This window comes from Larimichthys crocea, chromosome VII (genome assembly GCF_000972845.2).
Source record: "Larimichthys crocea isolate SSNF chromosome VII, L_crocea_2.0, whole genome shotgun sequence".
In the NCBI taxonomy this organism is placed as follows: Eukaryota; Metazoa; Chordata; class Actinopteri; family Sciaenidae; genus Larimichthys; species Larimichthys crocea.
Window position 1 is genome coordinate 11,254,268 of NC_040017.1, and position 27,318 is coordinate 11,281,585.

Consider the following 27,318-nt stretch of genomic DNA (forward strand, 5'->3'; position numbering starts at 1 on the left):
ATGTTTTAACACATTATTATACCCTGGAGGGGTATAATAATGTATTAAAAAGTTTTATGGTGGACTATGGTGCTACAAAGAACATAGTGCAGCCAGGACTACAATAAAGTGCACACACATTACACAAGAAGGGCTATATACTGTACATATATATGCAGTATTGCATTGATAGATACATTGCTAGATATGGTAGATATTGAATAAAATAATTAAGTGGCAGCAGGTGTGCAATGTGCATGGATGGAAAATGCTTATATTTACTAAGATGGTAAATGTCAAACTGAATTGACTATTGAGAAAATAATGCTGCATGTAGATTTGAGTATGCCAAACACGCTTTTATATATCAAAAAGCGATTTGTAAATACATCGTTGAAATAATTACACTTTAGCCTTCTTTGTTGTATTGTATTTATTTAAGGTTTCTCTGTTATTCGCTCGTTTTTTTTTATACTTAAATTCAATAAATATACAGCATGTAAATATTCAGTCAGGGATGATGATTTAATAATGTATTTTATTTTGGTGCATTGTATTTTTGTCTGCTTTTATTGTGAAGGGCAGGGAAGGGGGGAAAAAAAAGGTCGGTTTATGTGACGTCATCACGTAACGGTTTTCGGTAGCTCATCGCACTTTCGACAGATTTGATTTGCCGTTTTTAAATTATTGTCATATGTCAACATTAGAATATGTTGAAACTGTTCATATAATTAATATGTTGTCATGGCGTTTTATTTGATATGAAGATGACTTTCCTGCACACGTTACATTTAAATATATTTGAAAGTACCAACGGCTGCAGTCAGTTAGATTAGCTTCGATGGTGAGTTCACGTGTGTCGTTGGATTGACAAGTACAAAACAGTTAGTTCTGAATCTCCCTGAAAACAAAGTTTTTATCATATTACCGTGGTTCACGTTAGTTATTTACATCCCTGGCTTTTGCAAAAAACAAAAAAAAAAGGCTAACATCGAAGCTAACGTTTAGCATGCCCTCTGTCAGCCGCTGTCAACACTGCGAGCTTCAGTAGAGACAGCTTCAGGACACACAGCAGCCTCACGACATGTCTGCGAGCAAAAGGCTGCTTCACTTTGTCAAGCACAGGAGTTTATGGACGCATGTTCGGAGAAATGTCACGACGTGGTCTCCTGTCGGAGCCGCTTTCAATGCCAAAGCTCAGAGGAGGTTGAAGATATTCGAGAAAAAGGGGGTTTGTATTTGTCCTCAGTGTGTCTGTGCAGCTACAACACTGCCTTCATTAAATCATGTAAATAGAAGTTTGTGGTTACAATGTCATATGTATTCACTGTGTCTGTGTGTGTGTGTGTCCTCTGGTTGCAGGGTTTGTTTGGAGTGCCAGAGCTGAGCAATCCTTCAGGTTTCCAGGTAGCCACAAAAGCAGCTCTGAAGAACACAGAGCGCCTGCTGGACAAGGCTTGCTCTTGTTCTCCAGGGGTTGAGACAGTCGAGTCTTTTGACCAGCTCTCAGATGATTTATGCAAAGTGGCTGATCTGGTGAGTCCAACACCCAAATGGAGCTAAATCCTTTAATTATGCCTGGGGCGGGCAGTATTACAGGGCGGTACTAGGGATTTGTAGGGATTTGGCTTGGGAACCAGAGTGCAAGCCAGTCCAAGACCAGCATGGACCAAAGGTGGACTGGTAGCTGCCGAGGTGCCCTTGAGCAAGGTACCAAACCTCTAACTGCTGCCAAGGCGCCGCGATGTGTGGCCGTCGTTCACTCCACCATCTCTCCACATTTGCATGTCTGTGAATCCTTTGTGTGTGTGGTTAAATTTTTTGTTTAAAAACTTCAGAGTAAATCAAGTAATATAGTTATAAGTAATGCATAAAGTATCTATTCTGTTATTAACATTATCATAATGCTTTCATGGATACCATACAAGCTACTCAGGTGATATTTAAAGTAATTATACAGCATTAATTATCAGGTTTGGAGGGACTGGAATAAAACAGAGTAGAACAGAACTTCATTGTCCCACCGGTTCATGAAAGTTGCCTTTGTTTTACCGATAAATCTACAAATTTCAAACAAATAATCATTTTCCTATATGAAAAAGTGAATGAAATCTCCTGGCATGGGGATACTTTAGTGTTCCTTGTCCAATATATTGAATACACATCAGCACATGTTCACCAGATATGTGTGGAAGGGATGATGGCAATAACAAGACAGTTTTTCTGTAAAACTACCATAGCAGACTGAGATGTAAAACACACACACACACTCTCTTTAGTTTGTTTTCAGTGTTTGTTAGGTACGGTGTCTGCAGGACAAACTGATCCTGGCTGTATCTTTTGTAAATAAAGTGTGGTACGATCCAAATGGCATGTTTGTTTGGCTGCGAGCATGATCAAATCGGTCATGTCACATTACAGTTTCTGTGTAGTTCTGACCTTAACATTTAACTCTCTGAAACCGCGCTCCTCTCCTCCCTCTGATGTTTCTTGTGTTGTCTGTAGAGTTGTAGGTAAACTGTAATGTTTCTTCCCATCGCAGGCAGACTTTGTAAAAGTGGCACATCCAGATCCAGAGTTTCGTGAGGCTGCAGAGAAGACCTGCATAGAGATTGGCACAGTTGTGGAGAAGTAAGAGGAAATATATATTGATCTGTATCAATGTGTATAGATTAATATGTTGCTGGTCAATAAAAGTCTTGTTTCTACATTCTTAAGTTGAGACAGCCCTTTAGTAGCACTTGATAAATGTTCAGGTTTGTTGGTTGTATCTTTCAGGCTGAACACTAATGTTGAATTGTGTCAAAGTCTAAAAAAACTCCTGGACAACCCAGACATTATGGCTCAGCTGGACCCTGATACGAGGTAATTTTACTGTCATGTTACTTAGTATATGACCTATGGCTCTGTGCATCTGAAGAAGAAGTTGAGGCCACTGTGGATATAGACATTATGGATAAGTTATCGTGTTTCTGCATTTCCAGACGAGTGGCAGAGCTTTTCATGTTCGATTTTGAAATCAGTGGAATTCATCTGGATGACGAACTGGTGAGACAGTCATGATATGTGGTCACTCCAGCTTTACAATAACCTGTGAACCGTAAACTTGAACACACACATCAGGAACATTTGTTGTAATATACTTCCCTGCTGTCTGGTGTAATGTCTCTTTGCAGAGGAAAAAGGCAGTTGCACTTCATGTGAAGCTGTTGGATCTAAACAATGAGTTCCTGGTCGGCTCTCACATGCCCAACAGAATCGCGAGGTCTGCGATTCCTGAGCATCTACACCGGCAGTTTGCAAGTGAAGGAAGCTTCATCCAAGTTGGGGGATTACACGCAGATTCCCCAGATGACTTGGTATGTACTTTATTTGATCTGAGTCACTGCAACATTTCTTCCTTTTGTTCACCAGGTGGCGCCTTTGCAATGTAAGATATTGTAGAGCTGGGCTTAAGAGAGGTTGTAAGGGTAGAAGCCTGGTCTGTCCTTCGTAGTGATCAGATTCTATGCTAAAAGAAAATCCTCTCACCATTTGCTGATTTTAATATTTCTCTCACTTTAAAAAACGTTTTTTAACGTTACAGTTATCAGACTTTTTGTAATCTTAATGTCATGATAATTATGTCCCCTCTTCTACTTGTAGGTGCGAGAAGTTGCCTACAGGATTTACCTCTATCCAAACGCAGATCTGATGGGGTGTCTGGAAGAGCTGCTGAAATGCAGATACAAACTGGCCAAACTGGTGGGCTATGAGTCCTACGGACACAGAGCTTTAAAGGGAACGATGGCCAAAACACCAGGTTAATATGTCACTTTGCTTCAGGATCAACGTGGTTATTATAAGTCAGCACTGTAACTGTGTTTTTGTTTGATGAAGTCATTTTAAAACACACCAGATCATGGTCATTTTATTACTTTAACAAAAGCTAAGGAGAGAAAGGAAAAAGATCTGCACACAAAATAAATCTCTTTTCAATGCAATATTTTGAACTATAAGAGTTATCTGGAGCTTGGCAATGTGCAGACCTTTCTCCTTTGTGGCCTGCGTTGATATTTTTTTTATCTTGCACCTGAATATTTTTGCCTAGATGTGCACGCACTTGGTGCTTTATCTTACTATAAGCTACAGAAATGATTTTCTAAGCAGTTTTTTTCCAGTGTCCTTGGAAACTAGATAGTTTCACATGCTCCAACCTAATTTTTTATTATCCTTTGCAGAGACGGTGATGAGCTTTCTTCAGTTGTTAACAGACAAGCTGTCAGACAGGTACAGTTAACTCTTAAACGTTTTTTGTCAGATATGTGCAGAAATTTACAGATCCAATATTCTGTTTGTTGTCATGAGCAAATTTTTGTTTTGTCTTGTCTTGTCAAATTATCGTTTTTCCTTTAACACAGCGTAATGCCTGTAGCTACAGTGGTCCAATAAAATAATGGCTGTGCGTGATACAGATGTCTTTCGAAGATTTATTTTATCTCTCTCTCATAAAAGTTTCAAATCTAACCTCTCAAGCTAACAGCTCCAACATGTCAGCACAGAAAGTCATAAAATAACCGAAAACATATCATTATATGACAACAAAATAAAACAAATGTAAGACAATTTATCATGTGACCGATTACAATTGACATTTTAAAAACTACCCTACATAAAAAAAAAAAGAAAAGCTCTAAATGATTTTTAACCAAACATTATTATTCAGGTCCGGTGTGTAGGATTTAGTGGCATGGGAGTGCTGATTGCATCCCTGTCGCCTCACTCTCCATCCTAGCATTAAAGAGAAACTACAGTGGCCACAAAAATGTCTGTAGATTAAAAAGGCTCATCCTAAGGGAGCAAAAACATAATGATTCTTATTTTCAGGTGATAATACATTAAGAAAATCATAGTTGTTGAAGACATGTATATTATGTACTATATTCTGCCATATTATGTAAATTTGTATGCATGTTACTCGTTCAATATCTTATTTATTACAATTTAAATCATTTTAATGGCTGTATGAATTCAAATAATTTATTAGCAAAACGTATAAAATAAACATCTGTTACAGTTACAATGCCCAAGAGTCCATATTTCCTTAAATCTGAAATGTGTGTAGCACACAGACTTATTGACTTACAGCTGATTATTTGATTTCTTGTAATGTTTCCACTGTTGATTCAAACCAATATGATCACAGGCTTTTTGTGCTGTTTGCATTTTCTTCTTGTTTTTTTGTGTGTGCTCGGGGTTCCTCTGTCGGTACAAAAATATATGTCAGGAGGACTCCAGACTCCAGACTGAATTCCCCGCAGGTATGAATGTGAGCCGGGCAGCCTGGCAGCCTGTCCAGGGTGTTTCCCCCACTTTCAACCAGATGCATGCTCGGAGAGGCTCTGCCACCCCCCTTAATACTGAGTAGCAATAGGTGTGTAAAGACAGTAATGAATGCCTCAAGATAATTAGTTCCTAACATGTTTGTGTGTGTGTTTTATCTCAGAACAGCCAAAGATTTCAAAATGATGGGAGACATGAAGAAAAAACTCAACCCTCGTAACTCTGTGAGTTCACAACATTTTCTTCATGTACAAGGATATTTGCTTGCATACAATCAATATGAATTGCTTAAAAGTTGTGTTTGTTTGAGTGTGCTTTGTTTCATATCACTTGTAAATGAAATACTCCCGGTGTGATTTCACAGGAGCTCATGCCATGGGATCATCCGTACCTCAGCGGCGTCTTGCGTGCTGAAAGGTGAGTAGTTGGTATCCTATGAAACAGATTTTTCAGCCTGTTGTTATTTGATAAAGTCATCTTGATCAGTATCTTCATGGTGGTTTAGATGCGTGTAATGTCATATTCCACCAAGGCGTAAGTTGTTGTTGGGTCTCAGCTCATCCTCAGGTGTCAGGTGTCACAAAAGGTGTTAAGGGAGAAGCCTGGGAGTTGTCCTTTCTAATTCAGGACGATCTGATCTGGTATAATCAACCTGTCCTGATTCAGCGGGTTGTTTTTTTTTGTTTTGTTTTTTTGTTTTTTTAAGCCTTTGTAACTGTGGCTTTTTATGTTTGGCTCTGAATACAAAAGACAAATTTTGGCATGACACAGATCTTGGGCTTGGCCAGTCTAAAATCTTGAAAAAAGACTGTAGTTATATCACATAGTCCCACACAGCTATTTGTTTTTTAGAAGTCATGACCCATCCTACCCTACTGTCTCTGATTGTCTAGCTCTTGTTACCTTTCTTGGAATATCACAGAAACCCTGTCAGGACTTTGCCCCTCTGGGAAATCATCAACATATTCTGTAATATAATAATAATAATAATAATAATAATAATAATAATACATTTTATTTCATAGGTGCCTTTCTGTCACCCAAGGACACCTTACAATAAATGAGAGTAGACAGCAAATAACAGAAACAAATAAAAAGAACCATAAAAGTATACCAAATTACAAGAATACAACATTAAAAATAGGTTAAAATAGGACAGTGCAATTGAATCAGATGGAAAAGGCTATTTTAAACAGGTGGGTTTTAAGTGCAGACTTAAATTGTGAGAGTGAGTTGAGCAATTATATATGTGCAATAATGTGCAATAATCACGCTCTTTATCCAACATCCTGATATGTCACACACTATGTCGCTGGCTCTGTCTAATTTGATTTGATTTGGCCAATGCTCCCTATGATTGTTATTAGGTTTGCTCGGAGCACATGATGTTCTTCATCAACACAAACGAAAATGTTGAGCTGGGGGAGTTTATAAGTTTGCTCATCATGAATATTCACAACTGTGGTGGGCTGAAAGACTTTGATTAACAATTAAAGTTGTTAATGTCATCAGAAATGTCAAACACTCGCTGTCTACAGCTTCTCAAGTTAGAGTAGTTGCTGCTCTTCTCTGTTATATCACTTTGTAAATGAAGATTATTAGACAGCTGAAGAGTGACAGGAAATGTGGGGGGAGAGAGAGATGGGGAATGAAAGCCTTCGCGCATGGAGCTAAACGCCGCCCCACTCGTTTCTCAATTTAAACTAATTTAAACATAATCAGCTCTTTCTTTAGCTGGTATTAGTCTCGATGCGTGTCTCCAACTTTTTTTTTTTTTTTACAGATGTCTGTTCTTAATGAACTGTGCTTTTTCCTTCCCGGCACTCGCCAGAGACTAATAACGTGACAGGCCAAACGTTCTTGAGATCTTTTCAGATAATCTTTATTGCAGACATTATAGATCCCTCATGTGTCCTTGAGATTTAAGCAGCCACTATATTATGTGCGTGTGTGAGCATTACAATGTGCTGGTGAATGTTCCTGAAGCTTTAGAAGAGGAGTGGATCTGTTGGCTTTTCCTTGTATTTCTCGTGCTGCCACAAATTTCTAGTCTTCTCCTGTTTGTGGTTTTAGGCTCTGCTAGTTGGCAGGAGAGCGCTGAAGAAATTCAGGATTTAGTCTGATTGCATTAAAAAGCGGTTTTCCCAGAGCTGCTTCTGTTTTCTACTCCACAAGTTTATATATGCACACACACACACACACACACACACACACACACACACACACATACACACACACACACACACGTATAGACCCCAAAGCTGTTACCGGTAATCTCTCTCACAAACACACTGTGTCACTATGTCATGCTTTTCCTCTCAATCACTCACTCAATCATTTTCTCTTTATCTCTGCCTCTCCATCAGTAACTGTTTGAACTGGAAAGTGTTCAAACCATATTGAAATGAGGTACAGACTGTGTGTGTGTGTGTGTTTCTGTGTGTGTGTGGTAAACATAGCTCTCAGCAGCAGTCTGTTATTCATCACTGATAATACACTAGATGTGGTGTTCGAGCTAAACAAGCATTTTGGTTTGGTGGTCTTTATCTAAAGTGCCTTATAGCAGCATGAATGCATCCATTTTAAGCATGGGTGGGCCCGGGACAGGAACAGCCGTGGCGGTCTTGTGGTCTTTGTTCTACCAGGTCATGTCACGTATGTGCAATGGTCAGGGGATTTTTAGCCAGACCCACCAGACTCACTAGCGTGCAACATAACATTTACAGAATTAAAGTGCTAACCGGGGTCATCATCATGCCTCAAAACAACCAAATTTAAGTCTGCAGTATGAGTGGCCTTTTGGGACCTTTAGTCTCTATTAAGTTGTGTTTAAAAAGGTTGACACTCTCCTCAGATAAGGGGTAAATCTTGGCTCCTATAAGGTTTTTAGTAATAATTTCATTTAGCGTGGAGATTGTAGAACTTCCTCTGAGGGATGATCTGTAGCAGTATTTCAGTCCTTTGTTCTCGTTTATGTTTTGGTTATGGCAGATACAACATCGAGCCCAGTCTGTACAGTCCGTACTTATCTCTGGGCGCCTGTATGGAGGGTTTGAACAACCTTTTCACTCAGCTGTACGGAGTGTCCCTCATGTCCGAACACACCAGTGCTGGAGAGGTTTGGAGTGAGGATGTCCGCAAAGTGGTAAATACATACGAACAGAGCAAAATGTCTGGGATTGTGTACGTCCTTTGTGCTAACAAGGCTTCATTACCTCTGTGTGTGTTCCCAGGCTGTGGTACATGAAACAGAGGGATTATTGGGATACATCTACTGTGACTTTTTCCACCGGCCAGATAAACCTCATCAGGTGTGCATACATTTTTACATGTCCATGTTGGTCCCTCCTCTGTAAATAAGGCTCTGCACATTCATTCAAAAGTTCAGTTAAAAAGTACCAATTGAATACATCAGTAAGTTGTTTAAATTAAAGTAGAGTATAATTTTTTACAACTTGTTCTCCCAGGATTGCCACTTTACCATCCGTGGCGGCCGCTGGTGCAGGGAAACCGGTCAGTACCAGCTTCCAGTCGTGGTGCTCATGCTGAGTCTGCCCCACCCTACCAAGAGCGCCCCCACCCTGCTCACTCCGGGCATGATGGAGAACCTCTTCCACGAGATGGGGCACGCCATGCACTCCATGCTGGGACGCACACGCTACCAGCACGTAACAGGTGAGGTGTTACATATACCCTAAAAAAGCAGGGCATAGCGAAGCCGATTGTACTTGTGTATAATGATAGATGTCGCACCAGCAAAGTAATAATCCACAAACGTGGTGTGGAGAGATCGATGTTTGACATTTTATGCGCTCTGTATCTTAAAATGATGGCTGTGCAGCCCCCAAATGTCACAGGCTAGAATTATGTCGTTATATACAGAGCTGTAGGTTATTCATTACAGTGTGACGAATTGAAAATGGAGAGTAAATCCGATTAAGTGTAAGCCCCGAGGAGAGCTTTAGATTATTCTTGGCTACAAGAGCTGCCATTTGATACTGTTTCACTTGTCAGATAGGGTTGATGGATATCTTATCTAGTAATTTAAGATCACCAAAGTATTTATTTTACACTAATGGCAGTATCCATTAACTCAACTTGAGGCTGTTTCTTTAGTGGACACCATGTTTACACCTGTTTAGAAGCGCTAAAGCTCACAACAGTTCCATTACCAGAAATGTAATGCTATATTTTTCACTTTTCACATCAGATGTTGTACTTTTATTATATTTAAACATATGTGGATGGTTAAAATGACAAAGAGTATTTGTAGCCTAAAGGAATGAGCACATAGGAGTTGTGTTCCAGATCAGTGGCCAGTTCTGATCTGGTTACTTTCTTTTTTTCTGGGGCACACATCGCTTGAGTTTTTAATCGTTGCTCTGTTCTCACACCATTAGCGCGAATGCTAAGCTACAATACGTCTGCGGTTCATGTGCGTCGACCCACACAGGAAGAAAGAACAAAGCCACGCCATCGTGTGTTCACATTTTTTGTTCTTACATCTAAGCTGTAACATCTCTTCTCTAGGAACCAGATGTGCGACCGACTTTGCTGAAGTCCCGTCCATCCTCATGGAGTACTTTGCCACCGACTACAGAGTCCTCAGCCAGTTTGCACGGCATTATGAAACTGGACAGGTAGACCCAAACCTTGAGGATAAAGAGCAATATGAAGAAACATTAGAGAGATATTAATACTTTGTTGTAAGAATGTGTCACATCAGTTTGATGTGAGTGAACAGACATAATTCAAAAGTTGAGCACGGTTTCATTTTTCTACTTAGCCTCTGCCTGAGAGTATGGTGGCTCGCCTGTGTGAATCGAAGAAGGTGTGCGGAGCTGCAGACACCCAGCTGCAGGTACAATCACCAACCTCACACATAATCTCTCTTAAATCTATATCTAGAAGTTTCTTTTTTTTTTTTTACAAGAACTCACAACTGCAGAAAACTTGAATTCTTCAGCCAGGATGAGGGTTAACAAATGTACAAACATTTTACAATATCTGGCGGTTAAAAAACATTGGTATCATCAAATTATTAAACAAATTCACAATCTATAGATCCAAATCTAAACCTCTTTGGGTTATTGATGGTAAATATAGACATTTTCTTGCCATTTTCCTGTAGATATGCCTAGACTGTATTTATTTTCTTGCAGTATTAAGTTTGTACTTGCAGGACTTGTTCAGTGTGTTTTTTTGTTTTTCCTGGGCAGATCTTCTATGCTGTCTTGGACCAGATCTACCATGGCAAACCTCAGAACCGCTCCACCACAGACATCCTGAAGGAGATGCAGCAGAAATTCTACGGCTTGCCTTATACGCCCAATACGGTACATCCCTGAATGTCATTGTGCTATTTAATCCACTGTCTTTTAGCTCATCTCCTTAAAATTATGTTTTATATTGATTATTATTGTTTTTGAGGTTAATGATAATTTGGGGGAAAGTTCTGTTGTCACTCCTCAGTTGATCACAAACTTGACCGAGGCGTCCTTTAGCTTTCACCTTCTTTTTCCTTCCTCCGTTTTATATCTCTTACCCAGGCACAGCCGCATTTAAAGGATTAAAGCTTTTTTTTTGAAGCCCTGCTAAAATAACAAAGCAGAGGTATACTTTGAATTAGCTCTCCCTGGGGGAAATATTTGAAACTCTTCCTCCTGGTCCTTTAATGAAAAAAGCTCTCTATTTCCTCAACTTTTGCAGCTGTGGGCGAGGGGATGAGGCCAAGAGGGAGAAGGGAATCAAAAACACAGTCATAATTTAGCCAGGAATGGCCTTCATAGAGCATTTACTCTGGGCTATAATTATGTAGGGGTACCATCAGGAATAGAGATTACAGAACTGCTGTATATCCTCCCGAAACGTCAGTGTCCAGGCCAGCGTTTCTGCTCACTGCAGTCCTCCCACTCTTCTGCCCTGCTTTGTAGCTCTCTCTCCAGAGATTGTGGTTTATGTGATATAGTTTCCCACTGTCGCACTCGTTCCCCTTCAACATTTCAAACCACACTGAAAGCTCTAACAGACACTTTCGCCTCCGCGTGCATGGCTAACCACAGCGGGATCGTTTTCCTCGTTTGAACTCCGCAGAAACGGAGGATGATTGCAGCGCTTAGGTTTCTTGAATTGGATCATCATTGGATCAGAGCAAGTGAAAACAGATTTGTTTAGGTCCTTCAATGACAAACTTAAACTTGTTTTCTTTTTTAAATTCTCTCTCGGTCTCTCCCCCTCTCTCTTCACTCGTCCTCATGGAAACACGGCCCAGGAAAAGTTTCCACAGTAAAGTGAACATTTGAGTGGCTAATAGGTTACGGAGAGCCGCAGATTATAAACATTAGGGTGATACTGACATGTGTATAGTTTATAGAGCAGGGCTATCACTTCCCACTGTGTGCTGAGAGAGAGGATCAGCTGTGAGTAACACAAACCACATGCTCACCCTTGAGCCGAAGATAATATTTGGAAATAAATGGCAGAAAGCAAGACGCTCTGCTCGCTCTGTTGACATGTATTTAATCCGGGCCTCAATATTTCGGGGCCGAGTGGTTGCGCCTCTTGTTACTGAGTGGTGTTTTTAATGCATTTGCAATCCACATTAGCACCATGTACAAAACACCCATTAGTTTAGTTTAGAAAGAACAAAAAAGTCTTTTATCTCACTTACAAGAGGAACAGAGTAAAAAGCCTGTGCTGACTTTGTCTCCTTTTGTATGTAAGGTTCAAAAGCATATCTCGCTGACACGTCACCCACGTGCTCTCTCTCACAAAAGTCGACATTAATCATTTGATGCGTGGCAGAGAGATTGGAGACAAAGAGGAAGCTTGGAAGTCTGAAAATCATTTTCGTGGCACGTTATGACGAGACAGTACACCAGACAGCTCTTCAATGGCTGCCTGTTTGTTTCCAGAATATTAGCGACCACATAATAAATACACTGAAATCAAAGAGCTCTCAAATGAAAGGCCAGCTTTCCCGTGGCTTAAAAACTTGAATTAAACAGCAAAAAAAAAAGCACAAACACCTGTTTTCTTTCTTTCTTTTTTCTAATATTCTATATTTCAAAGTTTTTAAGCATCAGAATAATCTTTTGTCCTGATCTTTTCTCTTTTTATTTGAATGTCAATGAACTCCAAACAGACTTCTAACCTGACCGAACATGACCGAAGACACTGTATCACTGCTGCTTTCAGCTGACCGAGCAAACTCGGTCAACTTCAGCTCGGTCGTGCTTTTCTGAGCCAGAATTCCTCTCAGGAGTGCTATTTACTCATATTAAAGTCACTGCAGCCCAGAAGAGTCTTGTCAAGTCGACACTTTAGAGTTTAACATTTTTTAATAATGTTTAATCACCTGGACCGGATCAGACCACAGACCTCTCTCCCACCACACTGAAGATGAGCAGCCCTCATTTTAAGCTCTCAAACAGCTGTTTATTACGCCCAGTGACATCATTTTTTGAGTATTTGTTCATCATGTAAGTGTATGTGATATGATTTTGGATTCATCGTCCACTTTTCTGTATTGTAATTTAGTGATTTTATAACCTAACAATACATTTTTATTCTAATTAAACCAACCATCCATCGCACTTAGACTAGATTAAAGCTGCTATAGTCAGTATTTTTATTTAAACAATAGATCACATGACCTTTATCACCCAAGTCTGCTGTTTTCCTCAAGTCTGTAGAACGTTTTAACATTTCTGTTGTGTGGCCCTTAAATTTACTGTTTTGATTCACTCCCAACACTCCCATCGGTGTTGTTTCTCTTCATGTGCAGACGGTAAACAGACGACATTAGACACAGTGCATCATGTAGCAGTTCAACCAGAGAGGTTATAAATGCAGAGTGAATACTGGACTTGAATTTATCGAGTGGCCACAAACAATACTTGGATTTAATGTTAATATTACTTCATTTCTACTGGATTTGCAAGCAAGCAACTGTTTGCCATATCAACTTTTAAAGGTGATTATCTGTCTGTATTAAATTTACATCTTGTTTCTACTGCTGCCTGAACTTAAATACAGTGTACTGCTGTGTGAGGCATTATCATTCTGCAGTTTTGGGCTGCTAAGATTAGACCACCTTTTGAGTCAGACAATTCTTTAATTTGCAGTTTGGGTATAAATCATTAACATCAAAATTATATTTTTTTGCGTAGGTGGAGGGGGGCGTCTGCAGGCTGTTATGGTTTTGTTAACTATGGCAGCTGCTGTCTTTTCTAAATGGCTGAATGTTTGAATGTTTGCCAGCTGAATTCCCCGAGAGTCCCCGTTTGCAGACATCATAAAAGAGCGTCTTTATAGATATGGAGAGGGGCCCCCTCAGGCAACTGCAGGGAGAACAGAAGAGAGGAGAAAGGGGCTTTCTACCATTTAGGAATTTCCATGTGTTGTCCTTTAAAGAAGGAGCTGGCAGGTTGTGATTTAATGTTTTGTTATAGATGTTTGGTGGAGGAATGGTTTATTTATTCCACCAATATAATGACATCAATAGAAGCAGCTGTAAAGGTGGGGGGGGGGAAATAGTTTTATGTTTTTGTTTTGTTTTCTTATTAATATCCACTTCAGTTTAGTTGCACAAACTAAAACTGTCAGACTGGTGACACTTTGTTAAAGTTTTGTTTCTATGACTTGTTTAAGTTTTAGTTGTAGTTAACCTCCATAGCATAGAAGAGCTTCTTAGCAGCAACATTCCAACAAACATTTTTATTTTCAACTAATACATAGTGTCCGGGGATAATCACAAGCTCATTCATTCATTTTCATAATTGCTTGTCCTTATCAGGACCTGGACAGGTTGCCAGTTCATCACAGGACACATAGAGACAAACAACCATTCACGCTCACATTTACACCTACGGATGATTTTAGAGTCACCAATTAACCTGCATGTCTTTGGACTGTGGGAGGAAGTCAGAGTATCCAGAGAGAACCGATGCAAACTCCACACAGAAAGGCCCCAGTCATAAACTAGACTGGGACCTGTCGGGTCTACCATGAGGTGACAGTGTTAACCACTGCAATAGTAACCGAGGAATATCGCCAATAATTGCACAGTCTTTGCGTAAACTTTCTGTATCTTTTCTGTGCTAGATCTTGATATTTTAAAGATGTCCCATCTTTTCACTCAGGTGGTAATTATGTCTAATTATTATTATTTTTTTCCCCCCATTTTTAATTTCCTCCATAGGCATGGCAGCTGAGATTCAGCCACCTGATTGGCTATGGGGCCAAGTACTACTCCTACCTCATGTCCCGTGCCGTGGCCTCCATGGTGTGGAAGCAGTGCTTCGTTCAGGATCCTTTAAACAGGTGAGATCTGCAATACATTTTAAAGTTTAAATATGTGATCACTTCTGTTTTATGAACACAAAACAAAACAGGAATTAAGCAACAGGAAACAAGGACACTGCAGGGAGGGTTAAGATCCATATTTCTACTTACTACTTACATTAAAATCAAAAAAGGATAAGAGGAACCTATTCTGGAACTTAACCTGTAAGAGTTCACACAATCATCATATGTGTACTGCACCTTTGTGTAAAGTCTGAAGGCATGAGTTCATGTTTTTAGTCAGAGTTCAAGGAGGTCTTGATGCTGCATATTTTCAGATGGACGTACTTGATTCAGCTCATGTATTTCTGTTTCAGATATATTTTGATTACCCCACAGTCCTGACTCTCTTTAATCAGTTGTAACCTTGTGTTGATGGTCAGAGTGTAAACTGATGTAGAGGCGTGGTGTAAACCTGTTTTGCGTTTAGAGCGCTGAGACAGATGCCTCCTGACAGCCCACCGCCCCGGTCTCTGCTGCCTGACATTGAACATGACATGAATATAAAACTTGTGCTCACTTGGCAGGTGTCTGCTGTAATTCACAGACACCCACCAGTGTCCAAATGACCCGACCCTCTTATCACAAGCGTTTGCCCCTGGACAGAGCACAAAGGCTTTGTTTTGAAAAACAAAGTCCCTACCGTATCTCCATCTAGTCGACCCCCGCAGCCTTTTCCCTCTGCCCCTGTCCTCGTGTCTTCCCTTTCCCTTTGAGATTGTTTTAGTTCCACCTGCAGCCGTCAGATCTCTGTTTCCCCTCACCTGTCTGTTGTGAACAAGCAGCTTAGGAGACTTGGCCCTGGGCTCCGAGCGGCAGTGGTGGAGGGGTTGACCGAGTATGAGGAGCTGACAGGGGAGAACACAGGTGTCTGTAACCTTATCTCTTTCTCTTTCTGTGTTTGTCTTTTGCTTTGCTCTCTTTCTCATTGTCAGGGACATGGGTGAGCGTTACCGGCGGGAGATGCTGGGACATGGAGGAGCCAAGGAGCCCATGCTGATGGTGGAAGGTAACTTTTTTCCCCCAAAATGACGATTTTTATATTTTCCCAGAATCAGAATCACTTTAATTGGCCAGGTATGTGTACACACATGAGGAATCTGACTCCGGTTACACTTGCTTTCTTAGTGCATACAGATATAATAAAGATATATACAGATATATAAAAGTCAGTAAAGCACTTTATTTTATTAGCAGTTTATCTCAACATGTTTGGCTTTTTAGGCCTCCTCTGGACAGCAGCCGTCCCACCTCGTACAGAGCAGCAACCCTCAGCAGATTTAGGTGTTTACTACTGCAGTTTAACAGCTTTATGATTCCTCAGAGTTCATCTGCAGGTTTCCTGCAAATAGATTTGTTTGTCCAAAATGTAGTGCTGTTGAGTTTGTTTCAACACGCGGGACAGCCTGGAGGGTCAACTGTCTCCCCGCAGTCAGCTCTCAGGAGACAGAAAAACATCCTTGAAGTGTCCACACATACCACATGTTTTTATGACGGGGTTTCTTATTTGTGACGATAGACTGATAGATTGATAATATTGATAGAAAAAAAGTATTTTGCAGAAGAGATTTCACCTTACTGACTACATAAATTCACACGTTGATCGTATAAATTTCTTATTATGAAGTCACATGTATTCTGCTTATTGGGCATGGTTAATAGACTGATGGGATTTTCCATTATACAACAGTCAAACAAGAAAGTAAGTTTATTATAGGATCCATCACTCAACAGCCATAATTTGGGGCAACTGGGTATTTATCTATGAAGTAAGCTTGACAAGGTTTCTTGATGTCACGGTGTTACAGTCCTTTCACCTCACCAGTCAAGGATGTATTTAAGGTCACCTGAGGGCAATTTTTTTTTGGGCCTTTTCATGCTTTATTTGACAGAGGCAGCTGAAGAGTGACAGGAATGTTGGGAGAGAGAGACAGGGAATGACATGCAGGGAAAAAGCCACAGGTCGGATTCGAATCCTGGGCCGCGGCGTCAAGGACCGAGCCTTTGCGCATGGGGCGGCTGCTCTACTAACTGAGCTAAACAACCCCCACGGGAAATTGAGCTTTAACCTGCAGGTTTGTCATCAGACAGAAGCAGCTGTGAGTCCATTAGTCAGTCATTTTTTTGAGTGTTCACAGCTGCTGTTGTGGTTTGGCCCGCTCTGTGCTTCACGTCCCACAACGGCACATATTTATCAGTTTAACACACCTCCCAAGGTTTCTTATCTTTGTTTACAAGAGCTTTGTGAACCCAGAGTCATAGTCTGTCCCGCTGTGCTAGGCTGCTGAAGTATAAATTGTCGAGTCAGCTCCCTCTGGCAGCTGTACACTATTCATGCTGGTCCAACCCTTTTCTGAGGTCAGTTATTTGAGCTGCTTAAAAAAAAACTCAACTAAATTACATTATGCATTATCCTGCTTTTTTTGAGTACAGACAAAATGCAGGAGGAGGCAAAGACAGACGTAGATGATTATGGGTTTGAGTTTTGAAACTGCTGAGTCTGCAGGACTGAAAACACAAAGTGGTACATTCCAGTGTGGGTTTAACCACTTCAGATCAGCTGCTTTTTCCATCCATGCTCTCTCAATGTCTATTGGATGGATTAAGATTGTGACATTGATGGTCCCCAGAGGATGGATCCTACTGATTTTCGTGAGCCACTGAATTTTCTGCTAGTGACAACATCCGTGGCTATGAAGTAAAGCTGATGCAGAAGTGCCAAAAACTGCAGTTCCTGAAACGTCCACTTGAGGCTGGTTACAGAACAAGTCAATCTCTATAAGCCCCCATGTTAAAATGTCCAACTTCACAGCACAAATAAACATGTTTACAGCCTGGTACAAAAAACAGTTTCGATCATTATAGCTAATTTCAGCTCATGACAACTCTACTGAGGGTGAATTTCTGAATTTAAATTTCATTTAAATTATACATGAAGGCTAAAAGTTTTGCATAATTAACAGCATGTTTGATCACCCAGGCGTCATTCAGCCTGCCCCAGGTCAGCCAATGATCCACGTCTTTGCCAATTTATAGATTAGCTGGTAGGTGGAAGAGGCAGGACTACCAAGATGGTATCTGGCCAGAGATTATGAGCTTCAAAACGGCTCTTCAGAAACCTGTGGATGACATCTGTTACAGATATTCATGTACCCCTCAGGGTACATTGTATTCATTTTGGTGATCCTCTGACTTTTCCTTAAGCAGCATCATCGGGTCTATTTGTCCAACACTGTTATGACTGCCAAACTAAAGACATTCCCATCATCCTCAGCTGTACTCAAAGCTATGCCGTACTAAATCCAGCCTCAGAGTCTCTAAGCGTAGCTGTAACCATCAAACTGTAGTTAATCAGATAATGTCATTTTTAGCAGGCTGTAGTTTGCCTTAATATAGGCTTGACAGGCAGAAAAAAAAACTACTTCCTCCTGTTGCCCTCTTCCCTTCATCCTCCCATCACTTCCTCCTCTCCTCGTCGAGCAGTGGCTGTGGCATGTCTAGACAGGACAACAGAGGAGAAGGTGAGAGGAGGGAGAGAGACTGGAAGAGAGAGTAGTAATATCAGGTGACATTTGGGAGTGTACTGTAAATCTCTCCCTCAGGGTCACCTCCTCCCTCCTCCATCGGATTGTCCTTCTGACAGCTCCAACCAGTGCTCCGCCCAGCCTCTGAAATTACAGCCACCACCAGATCAGATCTGTTCTTATTAAATCTACTGACCAATTAACTGTTGTTGAACTGACAATATTTGCTTTTATGGCTCGCTTTGAAGTGAATGCTACTCTAATTATAGGCCAAGGCCCCTGTGTGCAAGGGTAGTTATCAGGGTCATATTGATCCCTCTGGCTGTCTTTCGCAGCCGTAAGTCATTGTTTAAGCGTCAAGATTGTAAAAATGTCTGCTTTGGGGATAATATATAGCCAAAATATTTTTATTTTCTAAGAGAAAATACAGATCAAATTAAAAGGGCCTTGAAATTGCTAGATGTTCGTTCCAAGTCTCACATTTTTGGCAGTTTTCTGTAATTCAGTTTTCAGTCCAGTTTCACTCTGTATTTATGATGATTGTTTGAAAACTGTTTCTTTCAGTTTTTTTGTCATAATAAAATCTATTCAGTGTCTGGAGAAATGCTCAAACCAAGGCAGAGCCTCCCCATATTTTTAAAAGCAGACTCATCCAGCTGCCTCGCCATTTTGATGGCTACACGTGTCCTCATAATTTGCCTTTGCCTCATGAAAGCCATAGTCAAGAGTTATAAAACTGCATCAGTGCATGTGCTGAAACATTTAGCTTTTCACCACTATGGGGTTGAGAGGTTCATAGCAACCATCTTGAATTCCTATTGGGGAATGGAAAAGGATTTTGAAGCGAATAAGAAGGGCCCTTTTATGTCTAAAGCAGTGTTTAGGCCAGACGAGAGCAGAAGACAGGAGGAAGGACACCAGGAATCCAGATCCAGCCCATTGCACATAATCCTTTCAAACAAAGACCCTTGTAAATGAAGGTGTGTAACATTTCCCTTCTACCTCCTTTGGCGAGGTGGTAGAGGGGGCGCAAGGGCACACAGGGAACCGGAGCAGGCCCAGCAAGGCTGATCAGAGGCCAGTCTTTATCTGCATGGCTCCATGCCTGCTACTGGATGTTTCCCAGGAAAGACGGTGTGAAATGTAAACCCGGGCATTAAATCCAGGGCAGCAGCATCAAGACTGAGCAAGCCAGAGTCAGAGAAAAAGTGAGAGTAGGAGATTGAAGAGAAAGGGAAGCAGAGTGAAAGGTGATCGACTGACTGAACTGAACCTCGACTGCTGCCACAGAGAGGGCTTTCATGGCCCAGACTGTTCCCATAGCCCCGACTGCCGAGCACAGAAAATGGATCTACTTGGGCTCGGTAGCCGGGTCCCAGGACCCTGTTAGTTCTTTGTCTTGAGGCAGCTTGACTGCATAGTTCTTATGACTGCTAGCATAGTCGCTAATAAACCCCAAGAGCATGGTGGTCTGTACAGTCCCACAGCACTTTTGTGACAATGATGTATAGTTCTGTCTGAACAGGGGGAGAGGTTTGGATAGACTTCACAGCTAAGATGTAAAGCTGCAAAAATCCATGATTTATAGCTCTTACTTAAAAACAGACATGATTTGTGATGAAAATGATTTTTTTTTTTTTTAGTGCTCTATAGAGCGCAGGTACAGAGGGAAGTGATTTGATTTACTGGTAGTAATTTGCCTTTTGATGTGCTGTGGAGAAAAAGTAGTAAACGTCCTGATACATTTGAAGAAATACTTGGATGGATGGATGAATTTTAAATGAATGTGACAGTTAACGCTCAAAAACGCTGACAGTTTCAGGTGTGTCTCTTCAGTTTTAATAAGGAAATACATCAAAACCGAAGTCTACAGAAAAGCTAGCAGCTCTTTGAGCCCTTTAAGCCAGCGGGCCCCAACTGTTTTCGAGCCATGGACCGATTTCATGTAAGAGAATATTTTTACGGATCTGCCTTTGAGGTGTGTGGGATAAATATCACGAAATAAAATGATACAACCGGCATAAAACCAAATATAATGTGAATTTAAAAAATCCAACTCCCCATTATGCGGAATTAATGGGACCCCTTAGCTAGTTTCTCTGCAACGAGCCGGTCCCATCTCTAAGTGGGAGACAATGACACCTGTAGTGTGTTCTTTATGTGCAATGCACATAAGGAACACACTACAGGTGTGAAATTGTGCATACGTCCAATTTCGTATTGGTTTTTCCAAAGATGTTTTTACTCATTTTTGCTTCATTTTTTGGGGTAATGTATCACATGACAGACTCCAGCGTCTTGACATGTCTTGACATGTGTCAAGAGGCACCCACAGATGGATGTATCCAGTCATTTTTCAAAACATATTTTATTCATTCTTTTTGTGCGACCCAATAGCAAATGATCTACAGACCAGTACCAGTCCACAGCCCGGTGGTTGGGAACCGCTGCATTATCGTAAATGCTAACACGTGCATAATAACATGCTGATGTTTAGCAGAAATAATGTTTTCTATGTTCAGTTAGTTTATCATATTAGTAGAGCCTAGTAAGTAGTGTCTTTGGTTTATGACTAAACACGTGCTAAACTAAACTTTTGACCTGATGATGGCGATAGATGGAGATGACAACCTATCCAGAGGTCAAAATATTTCACTACCAACTACTACTTGTGACCTTCATGGTGGTGCTAGAGGAAAGTCAGCGGATCAAAGTCAATGTGGTTTATCCTCTGGGGACCACAAATGAGCATTTCATGGGAAGCTATACAGCTGTTGTTGAAATATTTCACTCTGGACTAAAGTGATACATCTTGCATGGCTAGACACATGCATACACATTTCTAAAATACTGTTTGAGCCGGAGTATGTTCATTCGTTTTAGCATTTTAATACAAATACATTTTCTGCAGGTTGGTTTACTGAGTTTTTTCAAAGATTTTTCTGAAGGCACTTACTCAACAAAGCGCTTCCCAGTGCAATGTTTGTCATCGCCCTTGTCTTGCTTGCTTTCTGGGCCTGTCTTAAGTGATGTTTGTAGAAAAAGCTTCCTGAACTTCAAAGGTGTAATTACAGAGGCAGCGAGCTGAAGGTTTGCCTCCAGGTTTGACAGAGGTAACAGCTTTTCACACCTTGACATGTTTCAAACGGTTATGAGCAGCAGCTGAATGACTACTGAGGCAGCCAGAAATGTGTTTTGATCATAAACTCTTAAGTGACAAAGGTGTATGAATATTGTTCCAAAACACGTACACGTAGGGAATATGACACTAGAGAGGCAACGTGACGTCAAAGGCTCAAGTTGCTGCACGCTGCAGTTTGTTTGCATTTTTAAAATGCACAAATGTGGCATACCGCTGCTCCTTCCAAGTTGCAAGTGGGTGTAATTGTCCTATAAAAACCAATTAAATCATGCAAGAACAGAACACAGCCAAGCCCATGGGACTGGGATCAATAGCTCTGCTAAAACAACCAGTTTCATCTAAGCTCTCAGAGCGGTTGGAGCAGTGCTGCTTAGTGCTGTAATAGCAGAAAACAAGTACAAATAAAGGTCCTTGCTACACTTTCAGGAAACTAGAAAAGGACCCATGTTCCAAATTATCAACAAAAAAAAGGGAATCCAATTTTATTTAACTGTTCTTAGAAGAATGTAAAAGTTTACTTTATCTCTGTCTGAAACTCTTTCTAGGCGGCCACTCAGATGTTTGATAAATTTAGTCAAAAGTAGCTGCAGGCTGGGCAGCAGTTTCGAAACATTTCTACAGAGTTCTCGTCCCCAGAGCTGTCATTAGCAAAGCTCAGAGCTGTTAGCCAGCCACATAGGTCTTCATTTGACCGATACTCATCTCTCACCACCCTTTAACTAAATAAATTATTCTGTACAAGTATGTTCTCCCGTTAGAGATAAAGCTCTGTTTACTTGAAGAGTTTAACTTTACTTTGAGTGCAAAGTAGAAAAATATCGGGATGTTGCAGCATCTTTTTGGCGATGAGATGGTGGAGACGGTAACAGAATAGGTGGCGTTAGTTGAAAAGCCAAGAGCTGTTTACGTACTATCAGTATTAAATGAGTTCCCATCCTTCAATAGAAAGAACTCCTCCTGATCATTTTGAACATTCCCACACCAGCTTAGAAAAACTGGGCAGGCATAGAGAATGGGTAGTGCACTCTCCTTACCAACAAGTACTCTTGAAGTACCCTTGAGCAACAGTACTTGCCTGCTATAGCTTAATTCGGGCTGTTCTGTGCTGCATGGTTTAAAGGTGCATTTTAGATGCCGTTGTTAAGAAGAATTTTAAAATACTTTGTTCGTCATGTGTCTTTGAACACCTGCCGTTTTACCAAAACTTTGTTGACCAAGTTTGCTAACGCTCCAGGCTCCGAGTTGACTGTAATAGGTAGAAGCCTTGTTCCTCACTGGCTGTGTCAGTGGCATTATGAATGGAAATGGAAACTCTTAAATCCGAGATGACTCACATGGCAAAGCCTCTGTCCTAAGGCTTTCCTAACAATGGACACAAAGCACAGCCTATGTTTAGTTTGGCTCTGGTTTTCCTCGGTGCGTTGCCAAGAGTGAGTGTATACTGCTGCCCACTGTAACGCTGTCAAGCATGCAAAGGAACTCGTACAGTATCTATGGATTTTTCTGTGTGTGTGTGTGAGCCCCACAAATAAAATCCTAATCACCTCCATGTGTTTTTGTGGAGGCATGAATCTCTAAACCTGAACAAATAAAAATCTAAATATTTCCATGGATGAATACCGCCAGCGGTATCAAAGAATTTGGGTGAGCCAAGCCCTTAAATGAAACATGTGTAATATGCTCCATAAATTAAAAAAAATCACTATCTATTTATGGTTGTAGTACTGCGGACTGCTCCATAATTTACTAAAAGCATCCATTTTATTTAGCTTCAGTGCTTACCATCTAACATTTTGCTGATTGTACCCAGCCGGCCTGTTTTGTCTGACTCGGCTCCACCTCCTTGTGTGCATCTATAAAAGCAGCGTCTCCGATCAGATACTCCTCTGCAGTGTTGTTATGACTTTGAGGTTATCTGTGCATTCCTCACAAACTCTCCCAGGGATCCGGGTTGAGAAAAGACTCACTCCTCGCTGCTTATTGTTGTAGCTCCCTTCATCTACCGTTATAGTCGGCGTGTGAGTCCCAGGTGCTGACACCCTGAGCTGTTGGTGATGAGAAGCCGGCGAGGGCGCCATTGTTTACCCGACTTCACCCTTACCCATCTCTCTTACTCTTTCTCTCCTCCTCCTCCTCCTCATCCACTCTGCCTCTCTCATCACTCTTGTCATGTTAACTTTGCTTGTTTAACACATTAACCTGCGGCAGGCGAGGCCACCGGCATCAGTTCCCCCCGTGGATACACAGTCGGGAAATTATATCTATTAGAGAAAGTGCTTGTGACGCCGCAAACGGTGTACGGAGTTCAGCTCACAGCTCTGTCTTGCTCACACACTGTAAAAATCAACCAAGTAAACAAGTGTCATGTCAGTACATGTGTGTACCTCTGAGCTTGTTTCTTACACTCAAACTAAAGACGTGACTGCCTTTCAACTCTTGCCTTGTTCTGTGACTGACCTTTGACCTCTGGCAACTGAAAAGATCAAAATATCAACATGTAGCTGTTCTTTCAACCATGACCAACCATACTTTTTTTTATTTCTAAGCAAGAGTTACTTGATCATGAAACCTTTCTTTAATTAAAGCTGCACAGATCAATATTTATATGTAAGCAAAGTGTCAAATGACTGTATAAATGTGAACGGGGTCACTGTTAATGACAAAATCACAGAGAATTATCACCAGACTCAGCTCTCACTAAAAGCATTTTAGTGTCTTTCATTTTTCTACAGTAGCCCAAAGCAGACAAACCAAACACTGATTCAGATATGGCCTGTTGTTTTTTTATGTGAATTTCACAGCCTGAGTTTTTCCTACATGCATAGAAGTAGAGGGTGACGTGTGGGAGAGTATTCATTTGGTTGCAATGCATTTGGTCGGGTGCCACTAAATCCTAAACACTGGACCTTTTTTAAATACTCATGTACTTACTAAGTTCACCAGTTCACTACTCGCTAAGTTGTGGACCCGGAGGTTGAGGCCGTGTATTTTTGAAGTTGTGAAACGAAGCACTTGTGATACCCAAGATCTGTTCCAAGTTTTAAGAACACCATAACTAAGCATGCGTGTTTCGAAGCTAGTCATGGCGTCATGTTTTGTTGCATTCTAGTTAATTCATTATTACATTTTATCGTAACTTTTCAGTGACATTTTATCACCACATTGGCTAGTTATCAGCATCTTAGCGTGGCTGTAGATTTTTTTCCATCATTAAATCAATAATAATGAATAAAAAATGAATACACTAAGCTGTCATGTGCAGGAATATTGGGCTGAACGTATCACCTTTCACCTTCGACACCATGACGTTACCTTGGACTGAAATTACAGCACTTTTCTATTACAGTTCTGTAAATTGTATTTCATTACAATGCCAGCTCCTTGAAGATGGATTTAAGTGCAACTTGATAAGCTGGCCTCAATATCCTCTCTATTAACGCCTATTAATGCAGCTTGAGCTGTTCATGGCATCTTGGTCTCCACTTTAAAGGGGCCATCAGCTGCCACAGACGTCAACGGCGGTCACATCCTGCAGCTCTTTTAATTAGGGCTATCATTTATGATTGGAAATCATCACTTTCATGTGGCTGCTTTATTCCCAGGGATAAAGGGGGGGCCTTGTGGTTGCGTGTTGTGGACCCCCTGTATGTTGGTATCATCTTGTAGCCGAGGGGCAGGGTGCAACCGGTGGGTAAGAGGAGATGATAATCCCCTCTCTGGTGCTCTCATGCAAACCTGCACTCAGTTTCTACCTGCTGAGCCAGTTTCAGGATGGCAGCAACTCCGTGTGCGTGTGTGTGTGTTTGACTGTCCATATCTCGCTGTGTGTCCGTGTGTTCGGGATCGATGTGTGAAACTCTTTGCGTCTCCGTTCATGCATGCCTGTGCAGACATGCTTGTGTTTGAGCGTGTGTGTGTGTGTGTGTGTTTGAGTGTGTGTGTGTGTGTGTGTGTGTGTGTGTGTGTGTGTGGAGGTGACCCATGCAGGAAAGAGGGGGAGGGGGAGGGCGGCTATTTACATTGGCAGCTACACAAGGGGAAATGAACTGACTTCAAAGCGGGCGTGCAGCTGAATTGTAAAGAGAGCAAGGGAGTCCTCCACGCATGAGCTGGCAGACAGGCTCTCAAAACACAGACAAACATTCCCAGGGCTTGCTCGCCCGGCTGCACAGTCATATTTGCTCTATGGCACTACTCACATTCTGGTTTAACAAGTGTGTGTATGAGTGTGGAAGCTCCATACGAGTCCTATAAAGCACTATAAAATGTACAGTGTACCTTTTGTTAAAGGTAGAAATAGAAGATGTTGAGAACTTCATAGCTGTGTTTTACTACATGCATGTCTGTTGGATCATATCACCATCTGAGGCCTGTTAAAGATATCCACAAACTTGTGTCTGACTTTCTGTGACACCTTTTTATATAGAGAGAGAATGTGCAAGGGTGGAGTGTACTGGAAAGTGCTGCTTTCTTTAATGATCGGATATAATAAAGTTTTGTTATCCAAAATTTGGAAATGTGCTTATACTTTTAACTTTAAAATTGCGAGAACTAAAGGTTAAAACTAAAACCACCCTTAAAATATATTATACTCGTGATGAATTAGAGCAAAAGTCTCAGGAGCAGCAGTCTGTGTCCATGAACTTAATTGGATTTTTGCTTAATTTGGGATTTAAAAAAAGCACTCTCTTCAAAGGATTTGTTAAAAATGTCCCTTTGTTTCCACCAAGTGCCGCTTTTTAAAACCACTGCTGTGACTTCATCTAAAATTGTCCAAAAAGCTGCACTTTTCCCGTCAGAATGAGGCAAGATGAAATGATGGAAAAATAGAAAACCAGTTCATCCCAGTGTCCTGCCAGAGCTTTTTCCTTTCCCAGAGACAGATGTGCATTGGACACACACCCTAAAAACCCGCTGCTTTGTGTTTTCCTGTGCCAGGGATGCTGCAGAGACGACCTACCACTGAGGACTTTGTGGACGCGCTGGTGTCTGAGCTCAACCCGAACTTTGAGACTTTCATCATGGACTCCGAAAGCTGAAAGGTGCCACTGGGGGCACGGAAACCGACGAACCTTTACAAGGCAACAAACGAGAGCACTAATGATGCTGAGCCAAGAGACGAAAGACATGGCTACAAAGCATGTTCACGTACATGTCTGTAAATGAATTGTTAGAATTTTATATATTGCTGGTCTGTATTAAAGTCACATTGACTTATTTGATATAATTCTGCTCTCAATATAAGGTTATATGTTGATAATTTAACTAAAGTTTAAGTCTAAATATTGATTGTTGCACATTATGGTAACTTTTCTCGTAATGCTCTGGACTCCCTTACATCCCTTACATCTTCACTAATGGTATTTCAACAGTAGCTTGTGCCAGACCCTCATGCTGTCTGTTTAATATAATAAAACAGTTTTGAGTTTGTATATTTTATACATTTTTTCACCTTTTGTCAGCACTGAACAAACAGAAAAAAATACTTAAATACTTAAATTTTGTTTGTTTTTCATCATTTAATCTGCATTTCATTCATGCCACAACTAGTACCCCGCCATCAAATATCCATTTTCAGCTCACATACTAGCAGAAACTTTGTTTTTTCCTGATCAAATCAGCATGAGGAAGAATACTTAATCTGCTCTTCCTGTCATGTGGTCATTGTTTAGGCTTTAAATTAATACCGCTCCATCTGTTTTGTCTGTCAGGAGCTTTGAGGGGGGAAGGAGGAGGAGGAGATGGAGGAGGAGGAGTGTTGGGTGCGGCAGAAGCCAGAGAGAGAAATTTAGGAAAAAAATGGAAAGTTGTCTGATCTGGGTTGTCTTAGCTGTTTCAGTCAGCTGTGTTATTATGGAGAGTTATTATTTATTTTGTTATGTTTATTTTTTTCCAATACAAGCTGTTCACACATCATCTTAAAGCAGAGCTTCTTGTACATTTTTTCACATTTACTCAGACGCTCCAGAGCATATAACGTCTCCACAGACTGTATGTTTCAGCAGA

The 27,318-nt window shown here is 41.0% G+C and overlaps 1 protein-coding gene across 1 annotated transcript; it reads left to right on the forward strand.

Annotated features, from left to right (window-relative positions):
• The first annotated feature begins 602 nt into the window (after positions 1-602).
• LOC104921133 (mitochondrial intermediate peptidase) lies at positions 603-27,005 on the forward strand. Its single transcript, XM_010733585.3, has 19 exons — positions 603-1,210; positions 1,342-1,515; positions 2,522-2,610; positions 2,758-2,844; positions 2,964-3,027; positions 3,156-3,338; positions 3,625-3,781; positions 4,200-4,248; positions 5,465-5,525; positions 5,666-5,718; positions 8,293-8,446; positions 8,535-8,612; positions 8,769-8,976; positions 9,832-9,941; positions 10,088-10,162; positions 10,521-10,637; positions 14,504-14,625; positions 15,582-15,655; positions 26,251-27,005. The coding sequence occupies exons 1-19, from the start codon at positions 1,064-1,066 to the stop codon at positions 26,349-26,351; spliced, it is 2,103 nt and encodes a 700-aa protein (XP_010731887.1). The 5' UTR covers positions 603-1,063; the 3' UTR covers positions 26,352-27,005.
• The last annotated feature ends 313 nt before the right edge of the window (positions 27,006-27,318 follow it).